At 45.0% G+C, this 18,671-nt stretch overlaps 1 protein-coding gene across 1 annotated transcript in view; it reads right to left on the bottom strand.

The window, feature by feature from the left end:
- Nucleotides 1–18,671, bottom strand: part of LOC126176630 (protein scarlet-like) — a 204,695-nt gene that overhangs the window by 147,709 nt on the left and 38,315 nt on the right. The window contains exons 4-5 of the mRNA XM_049923789.1: nt 18,026–18,181; nt 3,605–3,843 (exon numbers count right to left, since the gene is read on the bottom strand). Of these exons, the coding sequence (XP_049779746.1) occupies nt 3,605–3,843; nt 18,026–18,181 (395 nt within the window). The remainder of the gene's footprint in view (nt 1–3,604; nt 3,844–18,025; nt 18,182–18,671) is intronic.

The following is an 18,671-nucleotide window of genomic DNA, read 5'->3' as shown; positions in this document are numbered from 1 at the left end:
AAAGCTTCCCCTTCCTGGGACAATGAATTCACGGTGTTCTTATTTCAATTTCCAGGAGTGTAGATGATGTTTCATTGAATGGTTCGCACGCTGACATTTGTGGATGACCCAGTACTGAAATCTGCAGCACTTCGCGGAAGAGGTGCACTTCTGTGACGCTGTAGGATTCTCTTTAGTCGTCGTTTGCTCCGTTCTTGCAGGATCTTTTTCCGGCCCCAGCCATGTCGGAGATTTTGTCTTTTTCCTGATTCGTGATATTCACGATACAGTCGTGAAATGGTCGACGGGAAAATCCACACTTCATCGCTACCTCGGAGATGCTGTGTCCCATTGCTCGTGCGCGGACTATAACACCACGTTCAAACTCACTTAAATCGTGATAACCTTACATTGTAGCTGTAGTAACCGATCTAAGAACTGCGCCAGGCACTTGCTGTCTCATATTTGCTTATCAATTGGTTCTGACCCCACGTAAGAGGATGGCACTTGTTCCATTTTATTCTCGATTAGGAACACCAAGCCTGCCTATAAATTAAGTTAACTTGCGTATGATAGAGGTCATACGTCTGTAGCAAAGCCAATGAAATAAGACTATGTAAAGAGAATAAGATACTGGCTTTGCATTTCCATTTTGTTGGTGGGTTCACTTTTATCGTAAGAGTCACCTAAACAATTTATATACTCTAAGAGTCTTTCGTTCGTAGTCAAGGCCAAAGCTGCTATATCTAACTTGGATCCAAAATACTGTAAATACTGACATTGTAACAAAATAAACTATTTGCTAAGCAATTTATTATTAGATGAAATGCTTTACACTGCTTTGTGGCTTCTGCTGTGAAAAAGACATGAATATTTTGTAATATTTGAAGTCCGGGCATAATGGAAGCTGATTGGTGCACACCAGCAATGTTGTGTTTCCTGGCGGCGCGGCTGCTATAAATTGCTAGAAATTGTTTAAAGGATCAATACACTGATTTCAGAGATCGGATGGTTACTTTCAATAATAACGACGCTAACATTTCATACATATATTAACAACATACACACCTTTTCAAAGTAAATGACTCCTTCTACAACAACAGATAGAAGGCTTAGAGGCTATTACGACCGCTACTTTTATAGAACAAGAAAAGACATTATTGTAGATAAATGCATATATCAGAGATGGAAGCTCTATTGTTCAGACTGTCTCTGATGAAAAGTAATTATTGTACACTTCTGACATTCTACTCATGGGTTACAAAAATCACAGTCTTTAATGTCCAGTTTTGGAGACGTTATACCTATATCATATGACATAGCACTGTAAGTAATCATCTTTTGTTAACATATTACAAATTTTATTTATTGTATACGAATAGACTCGTTCTTCGTGGGGCGTGTGTGATCCACACCTAGATTCCTAATGACATGCATAATATTTTCTACCTTGCATAAGTCTGCTCACTCAGTATCTGAAGTATTAATTTATAAACATTTCTGTACAGATATACACCAGAAGACGCAACTTAAATGTTGCGAAACGGGTTGTGTGAGACTCTAATCGCCTTCAATAGGAACGGCTACTGCGGACTATTTGAATTTTCATTGAGTTTTACGTTTTAATAGTTTTCACACATAAATATAAACACCTGGTACACTGTATGTCTTGGTCAGTCTGTCACTATATATGGAAGGCGATGTCTCAACTGAATGACTCACTCACTCACCGACTCATCATCACCCAGCCAAAACTACTAAGGATAGAAACTTGAAATTTGCAGGGGATTTTGATCTTATACCGTAGGCATTGTTTAATAAAGAATTATACGTCACTATTAAGGCAATTTTGAAGCTAGCACTACGAAAACTGGTATTCGGTTTCTCGGTCAGAAATAAAGAATTACGTGGTTGAGCATATTTGGCTGTTTTACCGGTATGGAGGTGGAATAACAGGTCAATATTTTTTGGAATTAGTTCTTTATTAGAGAAATTCTAAGATATTTTTAAAGCTGCATCTACGAGAAATGGTATATGAGCTCTCGGTTACAAATAAAAAATACATGTCTCAATATTTTTAGGAATTCAACTTATGAGGGGGTGATATAAGGGATGAAACTTTTTTTGAAAATATTTCATTATGACAGTAATGCTAAACCTATGAAAATCTTAACTTCGCTTCTCGGTCTGAGATAAGGAAATACTGTTTCACTGGTTTTGGAGATTCAACAGTCTGGGGATCAAACTTTTTATAGAAATATTTCATTATGCAAGCATTTTTGAAGCTAAATCTATGCATATTTGTATTTCGATTCTTTGTTAGAAATAAAATATATTTTCACTTTTTTGGAAATAACGGTAAAGGGTTGAAATGGGGGGTCGTATGTTTTAGGTTGTATGTTCTCCGAAAACATTCCATTCTGCGAGCATTTTAACGCTAAACCTTTGAAAATTGGTATTTGGCTTTCTGTTGGAGATTAAAAAAATTTATGTTTCACTTTTTTTGTTAAATTCAACCCCTATGGGGGTGGAACAAGGCCAGACGTATTCACTGACTCATCTTCGTCCAACCAAAATCGCTAAAGATAGAATGTGGTGAGGGTGTGGAGCTTACACTGTAGGCATCGTTCAAGAAAGGATTGTTCGAAATTGCACTTCTAAGAGGGTAAAATGGAGGATGAAAGCTATCTGAAAATACCCCGCTATTAAGGTTATCTTGAAGCTAGGGCTACGAAAATTGGGTGCTTCGTTTCTCAGCCGCAAATTTTTTTAAAAAAGTACGTGTTTCACCGTTTCAGGAAATTCAGTCACTAAGGAGGTGAAATAGGGAACGAAACTTTTCTTGTATTAAAAAAAATTTTAATAAAAACCTATGGGAATTAGTATTTCACCCGCCAGGATAGCCGAGAGCGCTAACACGCTGCTTCCTGGACTCGGGTAGGCGTTCCGGCCCCAGATCAAATCTGCTCGGCGAATTAACGACAGCTGGTGTGCCGGCCAGCCTGGATGTTTTTAGGCGGTTTTCCACATCCTACTAGGTGAATACCGGGCTCATTTACACGACTCGCAGACATTTGTGACACATTCACACTATTTCACGATTTACACTAGACGCAGACGGCTGAGGTACACTAATTCCGTCCTGGGGGGTATGGGGTGGGGGCAGGAAGGGCATCCGGCCACCCCTAAAAATTAACCGTGCCAATTCCGTACTTCACCCTGCCGACCCTGCGCACAATGCGTTATAAAGGCGGTAGCAAAAGAAAGCAAAAAAAGGAAATTAGTATTTCATTTCTAGCTTAGATATTTAGATACATGTGTTAGGGCATGAAAGTTTCTATGGAAGTATCACCACAAGATGGAAGAAAAAGACGATTATATAACCCTGGATCGCTTTTTGGTCAAAGGCACATTGAGAAAAGACCACGCTTCTATGGCCTCAATCAGTGTGAAAAGTTTAGAAGCTCTCGCAATTTGCGGCCAACATAAAATTTGATTAAATAAAAACAAAATGTCTGAGCAGACGGTACGGCCTACCGGAGTGAAGCAGCGGACGCTAAGTTAGTTAGTACACTTTCTTTAGCGGCAGCTGACCTAGTTTTAAGATCGTCTCTTTCTACGTTACCTGCTGAAGAAGGACAGCGCGGCAGACAGCTCGCCCGCGAAGGCGACCCGCCCGTCGGCGAGCAGGATGACCTCGTGGAAGAGGTCGAGCACCTCGCTGGACGGCTGGTGGATGGTGCAGAGCACGGTGCGGCCCTGGTCGGCCATCTGGCGCAGCATGTGCACCAGCTTCTGCGCCGAGAAGGAGTCCAGGCCGGTGGTCGGCTCGTCGCAGAACAGCAGCAGCGGGTCGGTCATCAGCTGCGCGGCGACACAACACACAGCCTCAGCCACTGTGCGTTACGTCATCAAGTCAACAGTGTAACGACTTATATTTTCCGGGGCTAATATTGACTGAAGTGTCCCCTTTATATCTGACCTCCTCTGTCTTCCTCCAATGGCTTTCCTGAGACGCTGTTGAGAGTGTCCCACTAGAAGTAGGGGCTGCTCTCGAGATGGAGGTTTCCGTATACGGTCCGCCCACACGGACGTTACCTTGTGCTCTTCCGTCATCCCTTGTCACGAGGGTTACTCCAAAAGAAATGCACACTGTTTTTGTAAAAATACAGTTTTCATTCCGCGTGTGTAAAAGTTTTACAGTGTGTAGATACCTCCTTCCCGCTTGTTTTCAAAGTTAGTTCAACCTGTTCCCATGAGTGGCGCCGTCACAGCACGTCTTCAAGATGGCTGCTACACTTGACGTTCGTCAGAAAGCAACGTGCTGTCATAGAATTGCTGTGCTGTGAAAACGAGACAGTGGGAAACATCCACAAGAAGTTGAAAAAGGTGTATGGAGATGCTGCTGTCGATCGCAGTACAGTTAGTCGGTGGGCAAGCAGGTTACGTGATGAAAGCGGGCACTGCAATATTGAGGACTGTCCTCGCAGTGGCAGGCCTCGAACTGCACGCACTCCAGACAATGTTGAAGAGAATTAACGAATTGGTGACTGCTGACAGACGCATCACAGTGAATGAATTGTCACGCTACATTGGGATAGGGGAAGAAAGTGTTTGGAGTATAGTGAAAGTGTTAGCGTTAAAAAGGTTTGTGCCAGGTGGTTTCCCAGGATGTTGACAGTGGCTCACAAAGAAACAAGAAAAACGGTATGCAGCGAACTTTTGGATCAGTACGAGAATGGTGGAGATGAATTTCTTGGAAGAACTGTGACAGGTAATGAAACATGGCTCCTTCATTTTTCACCAGAGACGAAGAGGCAATCAATGGAGTGCCATCATGCAAATTCACCCAAGAAAAAAAAATTCAAAACTACATCTTCTGCTGGAAAAGTTATGGCTACGGTGTTTTACGATTCCGGAGGACTCTTGCTTGTGGACATCATGCCAAATGGAACCACCATAAATTCTGATGCATATTTGACGACACTGAAGAAACTTCAAGCTCGACTGAGTCGTGTTCGACCACATCGGCAAAAGCAGGATGTTTTGCTGTTGCACGGCAATGAACGGCCACATGTCAGTCAAAAAAACCGTGGAAGTGATCACAAAACTCGGATGGACAACACTGAAACACCCGCCTTACAGTCCTGACCTGGCTCCATGTGACTGTCATCTCTTTGGGAAACTGAAAGACTCTCTTCGCGGAACAAGGTTTGAAGATGATGACTCCCGTGAGCACGCTGCCAAACAGAGGCTCCAACAGGATGGTCCAGAAATTTACCGTGCGGGTATACAGGCGCTGGTTCCAAGATGAGGTAAGGCAGTTGAGAGGGATGGAAATTATATGGAGAAATGAAAATATTGTTCCTGAAGGATGTATCTACACACTGTAAAACTTTCAAACCTGTAGAATAAAAGCTGCATTTACAAAAAAAATAGTGTGCATTTCTTTTGCAGTGACCCTCGCACTTATGCATGGGATTCCAAACCTTGCCGAACAAGTAACCAGAGTCTCTGAAGATCAGATTTACCCCAACTCGATTTTGCCTTGCGCAACAAAATTAAAGGATCCGTTTCTCGCTGCCCTGGAACTGTCTCCCATTGTGATGCATAAGTTTGAAAAAAGGCTCCGAGGAGCCTTCGGTCTTCCTCAATAATGGTACAGAAGTGTGTCGCCCCCTGAAGTCACCCCAGGAATCGACGATGTTTCATATAGCAATGTGTCGACACATGCGAAATTGTTGTTAGTTTTTAGCGGCCTTAATACCCAGAAGAATTTTAATCACAATAACCCCTGACTCTGCTGATACCGTCGTACGTTTCAACTCTTCTCTAAGGACATTGTGGTTCAAATTCAAATGGCTCTAAGCACTATGGGAGTTAACATCTGATGGACTCGCATTCGGGAGGACGACGGTTCAATCCCACGTCCGTCCATGCTGATTTAGGTTTTCCGTGACTTCCCTAAATCGCCCCAGGCAAATGCCAGGATGGTTCCTTTGAAAGGGCACGGCCGAATTCCTTCCCCATCCTTCCCTAATCCGATGAGACCGATGACCTCGCTGTCCGGTCTCCTTCACTAAACTAACCAACCCCCAACAACATCTGAGGTCATCAGTCCCCTATTCTTAGAACTACTTAAGCCAAGCTAACCTAAGGACATTACACGCACCCATGCCCGAGGCAGGATTGGAACCTGCGACCGTAGCAGCAGCGCGGTTCCGGACTGAAGCGCCTAAAACCGCTCGGCCACAGCGTCCGGTGGACATTGTGGCGCTGCATCGTAATTGAACATGATCTCATCCCTTTGGAGTGCAGCACGATCGCAGTTTTTGCTCTCGTGTACGAGCTGGCGAGCTGGAACCAACATAAACCGTTCAAACCATTCGACGCAATTTCAACGTCATCCGAAGAATTAAGGAGTACTTACGATTTCTAAACTCTCCCGTTTTCCGCACTCCTTCAACGTGAACACAGGATAGTGCAACATTACATGCGTGCGAATAAAATGGCAAAGGGTCCCTCTAAGAACTCGAATTTGGCAATACCCTCGGTGCTAGCCATGCAACTTAGTTGATCAGGTTAAAATGTGTCTGTCGGAAACTTCGACAACATTTCAGCAAGTCGACTGCTCTAGCGCCTGATGGTAAGCAAACCTCATCGACGGGGTATCTAAGTGGTTGCCTAACACCTCAGACGCAGGAGCAGCCGCGAGGCTGGAAGTAAGTCGAAGTTTTTGACAGGTACATTTTTAACGGGCTCAGTTAAGGTGCATGGGTGTTGCCGAGGAAGTGTCCGAACTAGAAGGATCTTAGACAGATCCTTTGCCGATTTATTCGCGTATATATTAAAGTAGTACGTCCCATGTTCACAACACAAGAGGGTGGAAAACAGGAAGACTTAAAAAGTGGAAGTACCCTTTGTTGCATCGGATCACGCTGAAATTTAGTCGATTACTTTTAAACCACCGTCTCTTTTAAACTGTCTCTGGTCTCTGCAAATGAAAGCAAAAATTGCTGTCGCGCTGCACTCCAAAGGGGCGAGACCACGTTCAATGAAGAAGCAGCCTCACAGTGTCATTAGAGGAAGGCTGAAACGTCCTAGGGGCAGTGGCATTGATTGTCAAGAACGTCTTTCCTTGCTCATAGGTTTGCGAACTTTCGTTTTCGACTACGAAATGTGTGACAATCAACGCCCAAAAGAAAGGATGCTTTCATTGACGCACATTATGCTACTTCCTGAGGGCTGTTCATGTGGATTCTGAGCGCAGGTGTGTCTGGAATGATTTCCTCAATAAAACCGCGTAATGTAAACGCTGAGTGTCGCCGTAGTGAGCTCCATCGCAGAGCCGTCAAACGAAGGGTTAAAACGTGCGTAAGAGGGGTTATGCTGACCTTTCCAACGTGTGACACGTCCACGGTGGCATTTGGCAGATTTGTGATGCAGTTTGCAATTTGGTGCCAATATCACATCATTAACCCACCTTACAGGTCACATGAACTTCCGAGCTGTGACCATTTTTTCGCATGTGTATGAAGCGTCGTTGTGCCCAGGAGTGACTTCGGAGGGCACCACGCTTTTGCACCATTGCAGAGGAGATTGTAGGCTCCTTTGAGCCAAATTTCAGACTTATATATCGCAATGGGCGTTTCGAAAAATTGACGCGTTAATTCGCTTGTGCAATGTAAATGTGTCAACACGCGAGTAGCCGGCCGCGGTGGTCGTGCAGTTCTAGGCGCTCCAGTCCGGAGCCGCGCTGCTGCTACGGTCGCAGGTTCGAATCCTGCCTCGGGCATGGATGGGTGTGATGTCCTTAGGTTAGTTAGGTTTAAGTAGTTCTAAGTTTAGGGGACTGATGACCTTAGCTGTTAAGTCCCATAGTGCTTAGAGCCATTTGAACCATTTGAACACGCGAGTGCTGAATCCCGCGGGGCACAGAGCTGCCTGCGATACAGCCGTGACATTTGGGTTGCCCTCTCAACAGGCGTTAAGCAGCGAGACAACGTTTCGGTCTGGCCTACAGAGGGCACCACTTTTGCCACCCCCACTTTTCTACATCTACATCTACATCTACATTTATACTCCGCAAGCCACCCAACGGTGTGTGGCGGAGGGCACTTTACGTGCCACTGTCATTACCTCCTTTTTCTGTTACAGTCGCGTATGGTTCGCGGGAAGAACGACTGTCTGAAAGCCTCCGTGCGCGCTCGAATCTCTCTAATTTTACATTCGTGATCTCCTCGGGAGGTATAAATAGGGGGTAGCAATATATTAGACACCTCATCCAGAAACGCACCCTCTCGAAACCTGGACAGCTAGCTACACCGCCATGCAGAGCGCCTCTCTTGCAGAGTCTCCTACTTGAGTTTGCTAAACATCTCCGTAAAACTATCACGGTTACCAAATAACCCTGTGACGAAACGCGTCGCTCTTCTTTGGATCTTCTCTATCTCCTCCGTCAGCCCGATATGGTACGGATCCCACACTGATGAGCAATACTCAAGTATAGGTCGAACGAGTGTTTTGTAAGCCACCTCCTTTGTTGATGGACTGCATTTTCTAAGGACTCTCCCAATGAATCTCAACCTGGTACCCGACTTACCAACAATTAATTTTATATGATCATTCCACTTCAAATCGTTACGTACGCATACTCCCAGATATTTTACACAAGTAATTGCTACCAGTGTTTGTTCCGCTATCATATAATCATACAATAAAGGATCCTTCTTTCTATGTATTCGCAATACATTACATTTGTCTATGTTAAGGGTCAGTTGCCACTCCCTGCACCAAGTGCCTATCCGCTGCAGATCTTCCTGCATTTCGCTGCAATTTTCTAATGCTGCAACTTCTCTGTATACTACAGCATCATTCGCGAAAAGCCGCATGGAACTTCCGACACTATCTACTAGGTCATTTATATATATTGTGAAAAGCAATGGTCCCATAACACTCCCCTGTGGCACGCCAGAGTTTACTTTAACGTCTGTAGACGTCTCTCCATTGAGAACAACATGCTGTGCTCTATTTGCTAAAAACTCTTCAATCCAGCCACAAAGCTGATCTGATATTCCGTAGGCTCTTAATTTGTTTATCAGGCGACAGTGCGGAACTGTATCGAACGCCTTCCGGACGTCAAGGAAAATGACATCTACCTGGGAGCCTGTATCTAATATTTTCTGGGTCTCATGAACAAACAAAGCGAGTTAGGTCTCACACGATCGCTATTTCCGGAATCCATGTAGATTCCTACAGAGTATATTCTGGGTTTCCAAAAACGACATGATACGCGAGCATAAAAAATGTTCTAAAATTCTACGACAGATCGATGTCAGAGATATAGGCCTGTAGTTTTGCGCATCTACTCGACGACCCTTCATGAAAACTGGAACTACCTGTGCTCTTTTCCAATCATTTGGAACCTTCCGTTCCTCTAGAGACTTGCGGTACACGGCTGTAAGAAGGGGTGCAAGTAGAATGAATTGGTACCCTGTCAGGTCCAGTGGACTTTCCTCTGTTGAGTGATTCCAGTTGCTTTTCTATTCCTTGGACACTTATTTCGATGTCAGCCAAGTTTTTCGTTTGTGCGAGGATTTATAGAAGGAACTGCAGTGCAGTCTTCTTCTGTGAAGCAGCTTTGGAAAAAGGTGTTTAGTATTTTAGCTTTACACGTGTCATCCTCTGTTTCAATGCCATCATCATCCCGGAGTGTCTGGATATGCTGTTTCGAGCCACTTACTGATTTAACGTAAGACCAGAACTTCCTAGGATTTTCTGTCAAGTCGGTACATAGAATTTTACTTTCGAATTCACTGAACGCTTCACGCATAGCCCTCCTTACGCTAACTTTGACATCGTTTAGCTTCAGTTTGTCTGAGAGGTTTTGGCTGCGTTTACACTTGGAGTGAAGCTCTCTTTGCTTTCGCAGTAGTTTCCTAACTTTGTTGTTGAACCACGGTGGGTTTTTCCCGTCCCTCACAGTTTTACTAGGCACTACCTGTCTAAAACGCATTTTACGATTGCCTTGAACTTTTTCCACAAACACTCAACATTGTCAGTGTCGGAACAGAAATTTTCGTTTTGATCTGTTAGGTAGTCTGAAATCTGCCTTCTATTACTCTTGCTAAACAGATAAGCCTTCCTCCCTTTTTTTATATTCCTATTAACTTCCATATTTAGGGATGCTGCAACGGCCTTATGATCAGTGATTCCCTGTTCTGCACTTACAGAGTCGAAAAGTTCGGGTATGTTTATTATCAGTAGCTTCAAGATGTTATCTCCACGAGTCGGCTCTCTGTTTAATTGCTCGAGGTAATTTTCGGATAGTGCACTCAGTATAAAGTCACTCGATGCTCTGTCCCTACTACCTGTCCTAAACATCTGAGTGTTCCAGTCTATATCTGGTAAATTGAAATCTCCACCTAAGACTATAACATGCTGAGAAAATTTATGTGAAATGTACTCCAAATTTTCTCTCAGTTGTTATGCCACTAATGCTGCTTTTTCGGGAGGTCGGTAAAAATAGCCAACTATTAACCTAGCTCGGTTGTTGAGTGTAACCTCCACCCATAATAATTCACAGGAAGTATCCACTTCTACTTCACTACAGGATAAACTACTACTAACAGCGACAAACACGCCACCATCGGTTGCATGCAATCTATCCTTTCTAAACACCGTCTGTGCCTTTGTAAAAATTTCGGCAGAATTTATCTCTGGCTTCAGCCAGCCTTCTGTACCTATAACGATTTCAGCTGCGGTGCTTTCTATCAGCGCTTGAAGTTCCGGTACTTTACCAATGCAGCTTCGACAGTTTACAATTACAATACCGATTGCTGCTTGGTCCCCGCATATCCTGACTTTGCCCCGCACCCTTTGAGGCTGCCGCCCTTTCCGTACTTGCCCGAGGCCATCTAACCTAAAAGCCTCCCAGTCCATGCCACACAACCCCTGCTACCCGTGTAGCCGCTTGCTGCGTGTAGTTGACTCCTGACCTATCCAGCAGAACCCGAAACCCCACCACCCTATGGCGCAAGTCGAGGAATCTGCAGCCCACACGGTCGCAGAACCGTCTCAGCCTTTGATTCAGACCCTCCACTCGGCTCTGTAACAAAGATCCGCAGTCAGTCCTGTCGACGATGCTGCAGATGGTGAGCTCTGCTTTCATCCCGCTAGCGAGACTGGCAGTCTTCACCAAATCAGATAGCCGCCGGAAGCCAGAGAGGATTTCCTCCGATCCATAGCGACATACATCATTGGTGCCGACATGAGCGACCACCTGCAGATGGGTGCACCCTGTACCCTTTATGGCATCCGGAAGGACCCTTTCCACATCTGGAATTACTCCCCCCGGTATGCACACGGAGTGCACGTTAGTTTTCTTCCCCTCTCTTGCTGCCATATCCCTAAGGGGCCCCATTACGCGCCTGACGTTGGAGCTCCCAACTACCAGTATGCCCACCCTCTGCGACCGCCCGGATCCTGCAGACTGAGGGGCAACCTCTGGAACAGGACAAGCAGCCACGTCCGGCAGAAGATCAGTATCAGCCTGAGACAGAGCCTGAAACCGGTTCGTCAGACAAACTGGAGAGTCCTTCCGTTTAGCCCTCCGGAATGTCTTTCGCCCCCTACCACACCTCGAGACGACCTCCCACTCCACCACACGTGAGGGATCAGCCTCAATGTGGGCAGTATCCCGGGCAGCCACAGTCGTAGTCTGATCGGGGGATGTGCGGTACGAGATGGCCGTCCCCGACAAACCCCCATCCGGACCCCCACAGTGATGCCCATTGGCAACAGTCTCAAGCTGTATGACCGACACATACATACGCGGAAGTAGACCTTCGCTCGATATCTTTCTGCCCGCCAGGTATTTATGTGGACTGCAAAAAATGATTAAAATGGCTCTGAGCACTATGGGACTTAACATCTATGGTCATCAGTCCCCTAGAACTTATAACTACTTAAACCTAACAAACCTATGGACAGCACACAACACACAGCCATCACGAGGCAGAGAAAATCCCTGACCCCGCCGGGAATCGAACCCGGGAACCCGGGCGTGGGAAGCGAGAACGCTACCGCACGACCACGAGATGAGGGCTATGTGGACTGCCCGGACCTACAAAAGGGAATCGCCTATACACTCAATCGGTGGTTCTACTCCCAGAACAGACGGCCAGCCTTCTAGTTACAACTAGATCCAGCAGATAAAAGACTACAGCCAGTCTTCCACAGGTAATAGGGTTTAAAATTTCTTGGAAATATCCATTAACTGGAGTTGGACCTTGATTCACAATGAAACTTGTCGAATACTGTAGCTGACAACGGCTGGCTGTCTTTCGAACCAGAGTTATGTCTTTACACTGAGCGCCAAAGAAACTGGTATAGGAATGAGTATTCAAATACAGACTCATATACAGATAAAAACACGGCGCTGCGGTTGGCAGCGCCTATGTAAGGCAACAAGTATCTGTCGTAGTTATCGGTTACTGCTGCTACAGTGGCAGGTTATCAAGATTTAAGTAAGTTTGAACGTGGTGCTATAGCCTGTGCACGAGTGATGTGACACAGCATCTCCGAGAAAGCGGTGAAGTGTGGACTTTCCCGTACGACCATTCAACGTGTGTACTCAGAATATCAGGAATCCGGTAAAACATCAAATCTCTGACATCGCTGCGGCCGGAAAAAGATCCTGCAAGAATGGGACCAAGGTCGACTCAAGACAATCGTTCAACGTGACAGACGTGCAACCATTTCGCAAATTGCTGTAGTTTTCAGTGCTGGGCCGTCAAAAAATTTCTGCGTGCGAACCATTCAACGAAACGTCATCGAGATGGGTGTTCGGAGCCTAAGACCCACTCGTGTACTGTTGATGACTGCACGACACAAAGCTTTACGCCTCGCCTGGGTCCGTCAACAACGAAATTGGACTGTTGATGACTGGAATCATGTTACCTGGTGAGACGAGTCTCGTTTCAAGTTGTATCGAGCGGATGGACGTGCACAGGTATGGCCAACCTCAGTAATCGATGGGCCCTGCATATCTGCATCGGACTGTTCTAGCTGTTGGAGGCTCTGTAATGGTGTGCGGCGTGTGTAGTTTGAGTGATATGGGACCTCTGGTACGTCTAGATACGACACTCTGACAGGTGACACATTACGTAAGCATCCTGTCTGATCACCTGCATGCATTCACGTCCATTGTGCTTTCTGACTGACGTGGACAATTGCGGCAGGACAATGCGACGCCCCACACGTCCAGAATTGCTACAGAGTGGCTCCAAGAACACTTTTCTGCGATTAAAGAACACCGCTGGGCACCAAATTCCCCAAATATGAACATTATTGAGCATATCTGAGATGCTTTGCAACGTGCTGTTCAGAAGAATCTCCACCCCCACGTACTCTTAGGGATTTATGGACAGGATTCATGGTGTCAATTCCCTCCAGCACTACTTCAGACATTAGTCGAGTCCATGGCACGTCGTGTTGCGAGGGACCTACACGATATTAGGCAGGTGTACCAGTTTCTTTGGTTCTTCAGTGTATATAGCGGACTGAGTAATAAAAAGTGAGAACATTCACTATGAACCGTCCTTCAGTAATTGTCTTACTCGTGGCCATTTTTATACAAATGGTACAATCACTATTGCGCGTGTTGTGTTTTATGGTACTCTGAAACCTAGCGAACCTCATTGCTGAAGTGTACCTTCCACAATACAGCATGGAGTCTGAGTAAAGATTTTCATCTCATCATATGTCATGAGTAGTGGTATTACATTCACAACTCGGCCACTGAAGATTTTCTATGTTGTCCAAGCGTAGTGCAGCGTTATTTCAGTCACTGATGAAGCGATGATGCCTGCATACAGATGGAAAAGAAGCGTTTGATATTCAAGAATCGAAGAAAGTATTCCTGCACTACTTCTCCAGATGCCAGGTGTAGCAAGAAATGTGAAGGTCTTGACTGGTGTAAGCGCGGACGTCACATATAGAGTCCAGACGATGGGGACGCCCTATGGGCGGACGATGTAGAGATCACCTGCTTATAGAGAGCAGGTATGGGGAAAGGACGGCAAAAGGAACATTGTCAACAGATCAACAGGAAAGGAGAACAGCTTTCTAAACAACTCAGCACAGTGTTTTTCCAGATTGTCTCTACCATTACGCCAATAATTTCATAAAGTACCCTGTTTTGGTTGGAAATATACATATTTATCTTTATTTGTGCAATGAGCAGGAATGCTTAAAAGTGCCTATATGGATATGAACAGGGTCAAGATAATGTTACCGATGTTTAAATTTGCATGAGCTTAGCGCCTTGCATCGCGCCCAAGTAAGAGACAGAAGCGAGCAGATAGATATAATGAGCCATGGTTGTGGCGTGACAGATGCGCTCTGCTCCAGTAGCTAGTTGCCAGTAGTTACGACTGTGGCGGAGAGGTGCCAGCATCTTATGGACTACGAAGTTATCAGGCAGTTAAAACTGTACATTTTGCAAACAAAACTGTATTTGTTGTGATTATTGTGACTTTAATTAGTTATTGCTAATTTGTTTAGTTATTAACGTGATGATGGTGTGAGTGGAAGTATTAAATAAATGAGTATTGTTATGTCTGCTAACTGAGAATACGTTAGCATGAGAACTGTGCACTGAGGTAGTAAACCATACCCAGGACAAATTGTAAAGTGCAACTAGCCAGTTTATGGACTGATAAAACAAGGAAACTAGAAATTTGTTCTTTTGATACATCGTTCGTAAAAGCTATTAAAATGTGACTGATCAAAAATAAAAGACGCGTCATTGTACGGTTGAGTACTAATATTGGATTTTTGCGATGTACCGGGTGATAAAAAAGTCAATATAAAACTGAAAACTTAAAAAATCACGGAATAATGTAGATAGGAAGGTAAAAAATGACACACATGCTTGGAATGATATGGGGTTTTATTAAAACAAAAAAAAAACTCAGTATTGCTAGACGCGTGAATATTCAGTTCTCAAATTTATACTGACTTTTTGATCACCCTGTATATCAGCCAATCAGATAACAGTAAGTTCGCGCGTATAAAAATACGAGAAGAGAATTGAGCTGTGAAGGCTAATTGCAGTTCAGAGCTCAGACTCGATCATGTTGAGACGCGGATATAAGGAGCTCTGAATAGATGCGCATATTTTGCAGCATAGTGATTACAAATTTGATCGAGGAGTGTCGCAAAGTTAATGAGAACGTGTGAGGAAGACGAAAACTCTAAATTCCGATTTTAATTGTAAACTATGGCTGTTGAATAACCAAAATACGCGTGCCGTGATATATAATCCGTGACCGCAAACTGAACATTAGTAGTGGTCAGATTGTGTTATAAACCGTTTTGTAATCTTTTTGGTAACGGCTTCGGTTAACCACGAAAATCTGGCTATAATGAGTGAATGTGATTGCATGCCAATGCGTAAACTATCACTATAGGTTATCACGGAATTGGCAGTGTATTGGTGTCAAACAACTGACAGTATATTAAAGTTTGCACTCGTAAACTACCTTTAAGTTGATCGTTCAGCTAACCTGATACTGAAAAACATTTGTGGCACCCGTTAAACTCGTGTAATACTGCTTATTGTACTGTGGACCTGACTGCAGAAGAAGAAATTACCGCAACGTGAATGGCATTGTTTCTGTGGGACGAACCACAAACAACCGCGCCGTTGCATGCGAAATAGAATAGTTAACAGAGTGAGACAGCAGCTGGACAGTGGTTTACAGAGTGCATACGCAGCCTTCCGAATAGCGGCGAAATACACCTCTACGGATTTTCAGTTACCACATCAGTGACATACTACTTGAGGTACAAGATGATGAAGAGCTGCGCGTGGCTCGTGTTAGTGCCATTTCTTATTTTCATCTTGTTTTTACAGTACTGCCACCTCGTTATGTTAATTCCTGGTGTCACTGCGTTGCTGCCTTGCCTGCCCGTGAGCGGCAGCAGCAGCTCTTATCGATATAGGCCTGCCGTATTGTCTTGCTGGACTGCTGTTACTTCCCGGTCGTCGTGTGTTGTTAGTTGGGGACCTGGCAGTGTTTGAGTTGGCACGCGGCACAAGTTCAGTCACTGTGAGGCAGCAGTGAGGTCCGAACCGCCATGCCTCGCCCGACGGTTACCGACACACATGATTGGAGTGGCGACGACTTCGGTTGGTCGTCGGTCGGTGGTCTTGCCGGAAGACGTGTATTTGCCCGGCGATCGCTCGTGGGCTGGCTGTGTGTGCCGACTCGTGATTCGTCCCTGTTATTGTACAGTCACTGCCGTTAGCATTGTCTGGTTCTTTGTGCAACTGTTCGTGAAACTGTGTGTAGTTTGTGTGATTTTGACTGACATGTTATTCTAAGTGTTGTCGGAGTACTGGCTCTGAGGAGTCGGTCGGTTGGCGTGGAGCAGTGAGGAATTCTCGGCAGGGCGCGTAGTTTGGTCGGGGCCCGCTGGCAGTCTTAACGCGGAGTCGGAGAATGTGGGGCTGTTCCCATTGCTACGAGGTCCGTGGCTCACCGACCCTCGACACGAAAGTTGAGTTTTGATTTAACCTACCAGCAAGTCAAGATTGTTGACATTGTGTCGTTTGGAGTTCGTTGTCGGCTTTTGGAACGTGGTTTTCAAGTTGGAAAATTCTATCCACCCTCCAGTGGAGTTTCACTGTATTTGGTTATTTGAATTGAAGTGCACCAGCGGAATCTTTTGCCTTGTGTCCGTCCCCGTTATCTGCCCTGGGCGTTGACGTAAATTTCAGGCTTTGTAGTTTCCTCATCGTGTTGTTGCTGTCCAGCACGGTGTGTAGTTTGACAGCTACGTGTATGATTTGTCGTGGGCGCCAATATCTTCCACGTTGTGCCGTTGAGGTCCCTGTTGTGCCCTGGTCGGGTGAAGTGGAAGTTACCTTGTCGGTGGGCCCGCTGACTTTCGCTCGGTTGAATTGGTTCAAATGGCTCTGAGCACTATGGGAGTTAACTTCTGAGGTCATCAGTCCCCTAGAATTTAGAACTACTTAAACCTAACTAACCTAAGGACATCACACACATCAATGCCCGAGGCAGGATTCGAACCTGCGACCGTAGCGGTCGCCCGGTTACAGACTGTAGCGCCTAGAACCGCTCGGTCACCCGGCCGGCCGCTTGGTTGAGTTGTCGTCGGATTCTGAATGGCTGACCCGACTGCCTGTCTCACCTAACGGAGCGTTAATGTTTGAATTACAGGCCGACCCTCGAACATCTGGGCGCTGTTGTGTGTACGAAGTTTTTTTTTTTTAAATTTGTTCTTGTTGTTCGTACTTGTGTGGCTTCTAGCCGGTTTTGTGTTTTAAATTAGAGTTTGTTTTACTCTTAAGGCCTTCCGCCTAGTGTGAAGTACTATTTGACGTAAGCATTTCGGCATTTAAAAAAAAATTTAATTTTTAAAGTCTTCAGCCTTCAGCCAATTTGAATTTAACTTGTTTACTTCAACGTATTGAATTTTTAAGTCTTCGGCCTTCAGCCGGTTTGAGTTTTAGTTGTTGTTTCTTAAGGCCTTCAGCCTAAATAAAGGAACTGTTTCACGTAAGGACTTTGGTATTTAAAAAAAAATAATGTTTTGGATATTTAAGTATTCGCCTTAACTTGTTTACTTCAGCCTAACAAAATGTTTTAACATAAAGCTTGCCTTTTAAATTTCTGATTATGCTTGCGTTTTAAGTTATTGCCCTTCCGTCGTTTTTAAATGAAGGTGGCTTACAGCCGGTAATTAAGTCCCAAAGAATAAAGCTGTGTGTTTAAAAAAATTTTTTTGGGCTCTTGTAATGTTTGGTCAAATAATAAAGTTGTATGTTCGAGTGTAAGTGATAGCCCCTTATTTTGGCCTTTTTCCACAATTTATTCTGTGTGTCGTGTCCTGCGGTTTAGGCGGGGCATTTCAGAGGAGTTAGGCCGTTGCATTAGCATGTTCGAGGGGTTGAGCACAGACGTTGTTGTCAGAGATAGTAACTAGTAACACAGAGCACAGAAGGAGCAGCCCTCACCTCTGCCGCGAAGGCGAGCCTCTTCCGCTCGCCGCCGGACAGGGCGCCGTCGATGCGCGCGTCGGCACGGTCCTCCAGCCCCAGCTGCGCCAGCAGCTGCTGCAGCTGCCGCTCGCGGGTGCTGCTGTGCGTCCGGCGGTCCATCTTCAGCCGCGCCTGTGCAGACAGGCGAGGGAAAGCTAGGCAACAGGCCCTTGCTAATTCGACTACTTGATGTGGCCACTCACTGGTGATACTGGGCAACACTTAAAATGAAATTGTTGTCAAAATTAAAACACAGGAGGAACACCAGATAAAATGAGAAACCACTTCTTTGCCACGACATATCGTAGAAAACATGTGTTTGAGTTCCGTAATATCTGAGTTAAGGGGGGTAGGGCGTCAAACGGGCCGACTTGGAGCAGGAGAGGCATCACAGAAAATTTTAATTTCCAGTGTCTATACTTTTACAAGTAAATTCATAAAACTTTGTCAGCATCAGCAGGAAGGATTCAGGATTCACACTCATTGCAGTGGAAGTTCGAAAACATAACTAAATAAATTTTTTTACGTGTGAAATTTCATCATTTGTTTCACTTACTAATGGCAGCATTTGTTGCTATAGGTACACTATAGTTAGAGAGATACTTCGATGAATTTTGCACAG

This window comes from Schistocerca cancellata, chromosome 3 (genome assembly GCF_023864275.1).
Source record: "Schistocerca cancellata isolate TAMUIC-IGC-003103 chromosome 3, iqSchCanc2.1, whole genome shotgun sequence".
NCBI classification, from domain to species: domain Eukaryota; kingdom Metazoa; phylum Arthropoda; class Insecta; order Orthoptera; family Acrididae; genus Schistocerca; species Schistocerca cancellata.
Note: the sequence above shows the minus strand (reverse complement) of the source record. Positions and strands in the feature narration are given on the sequence as shown.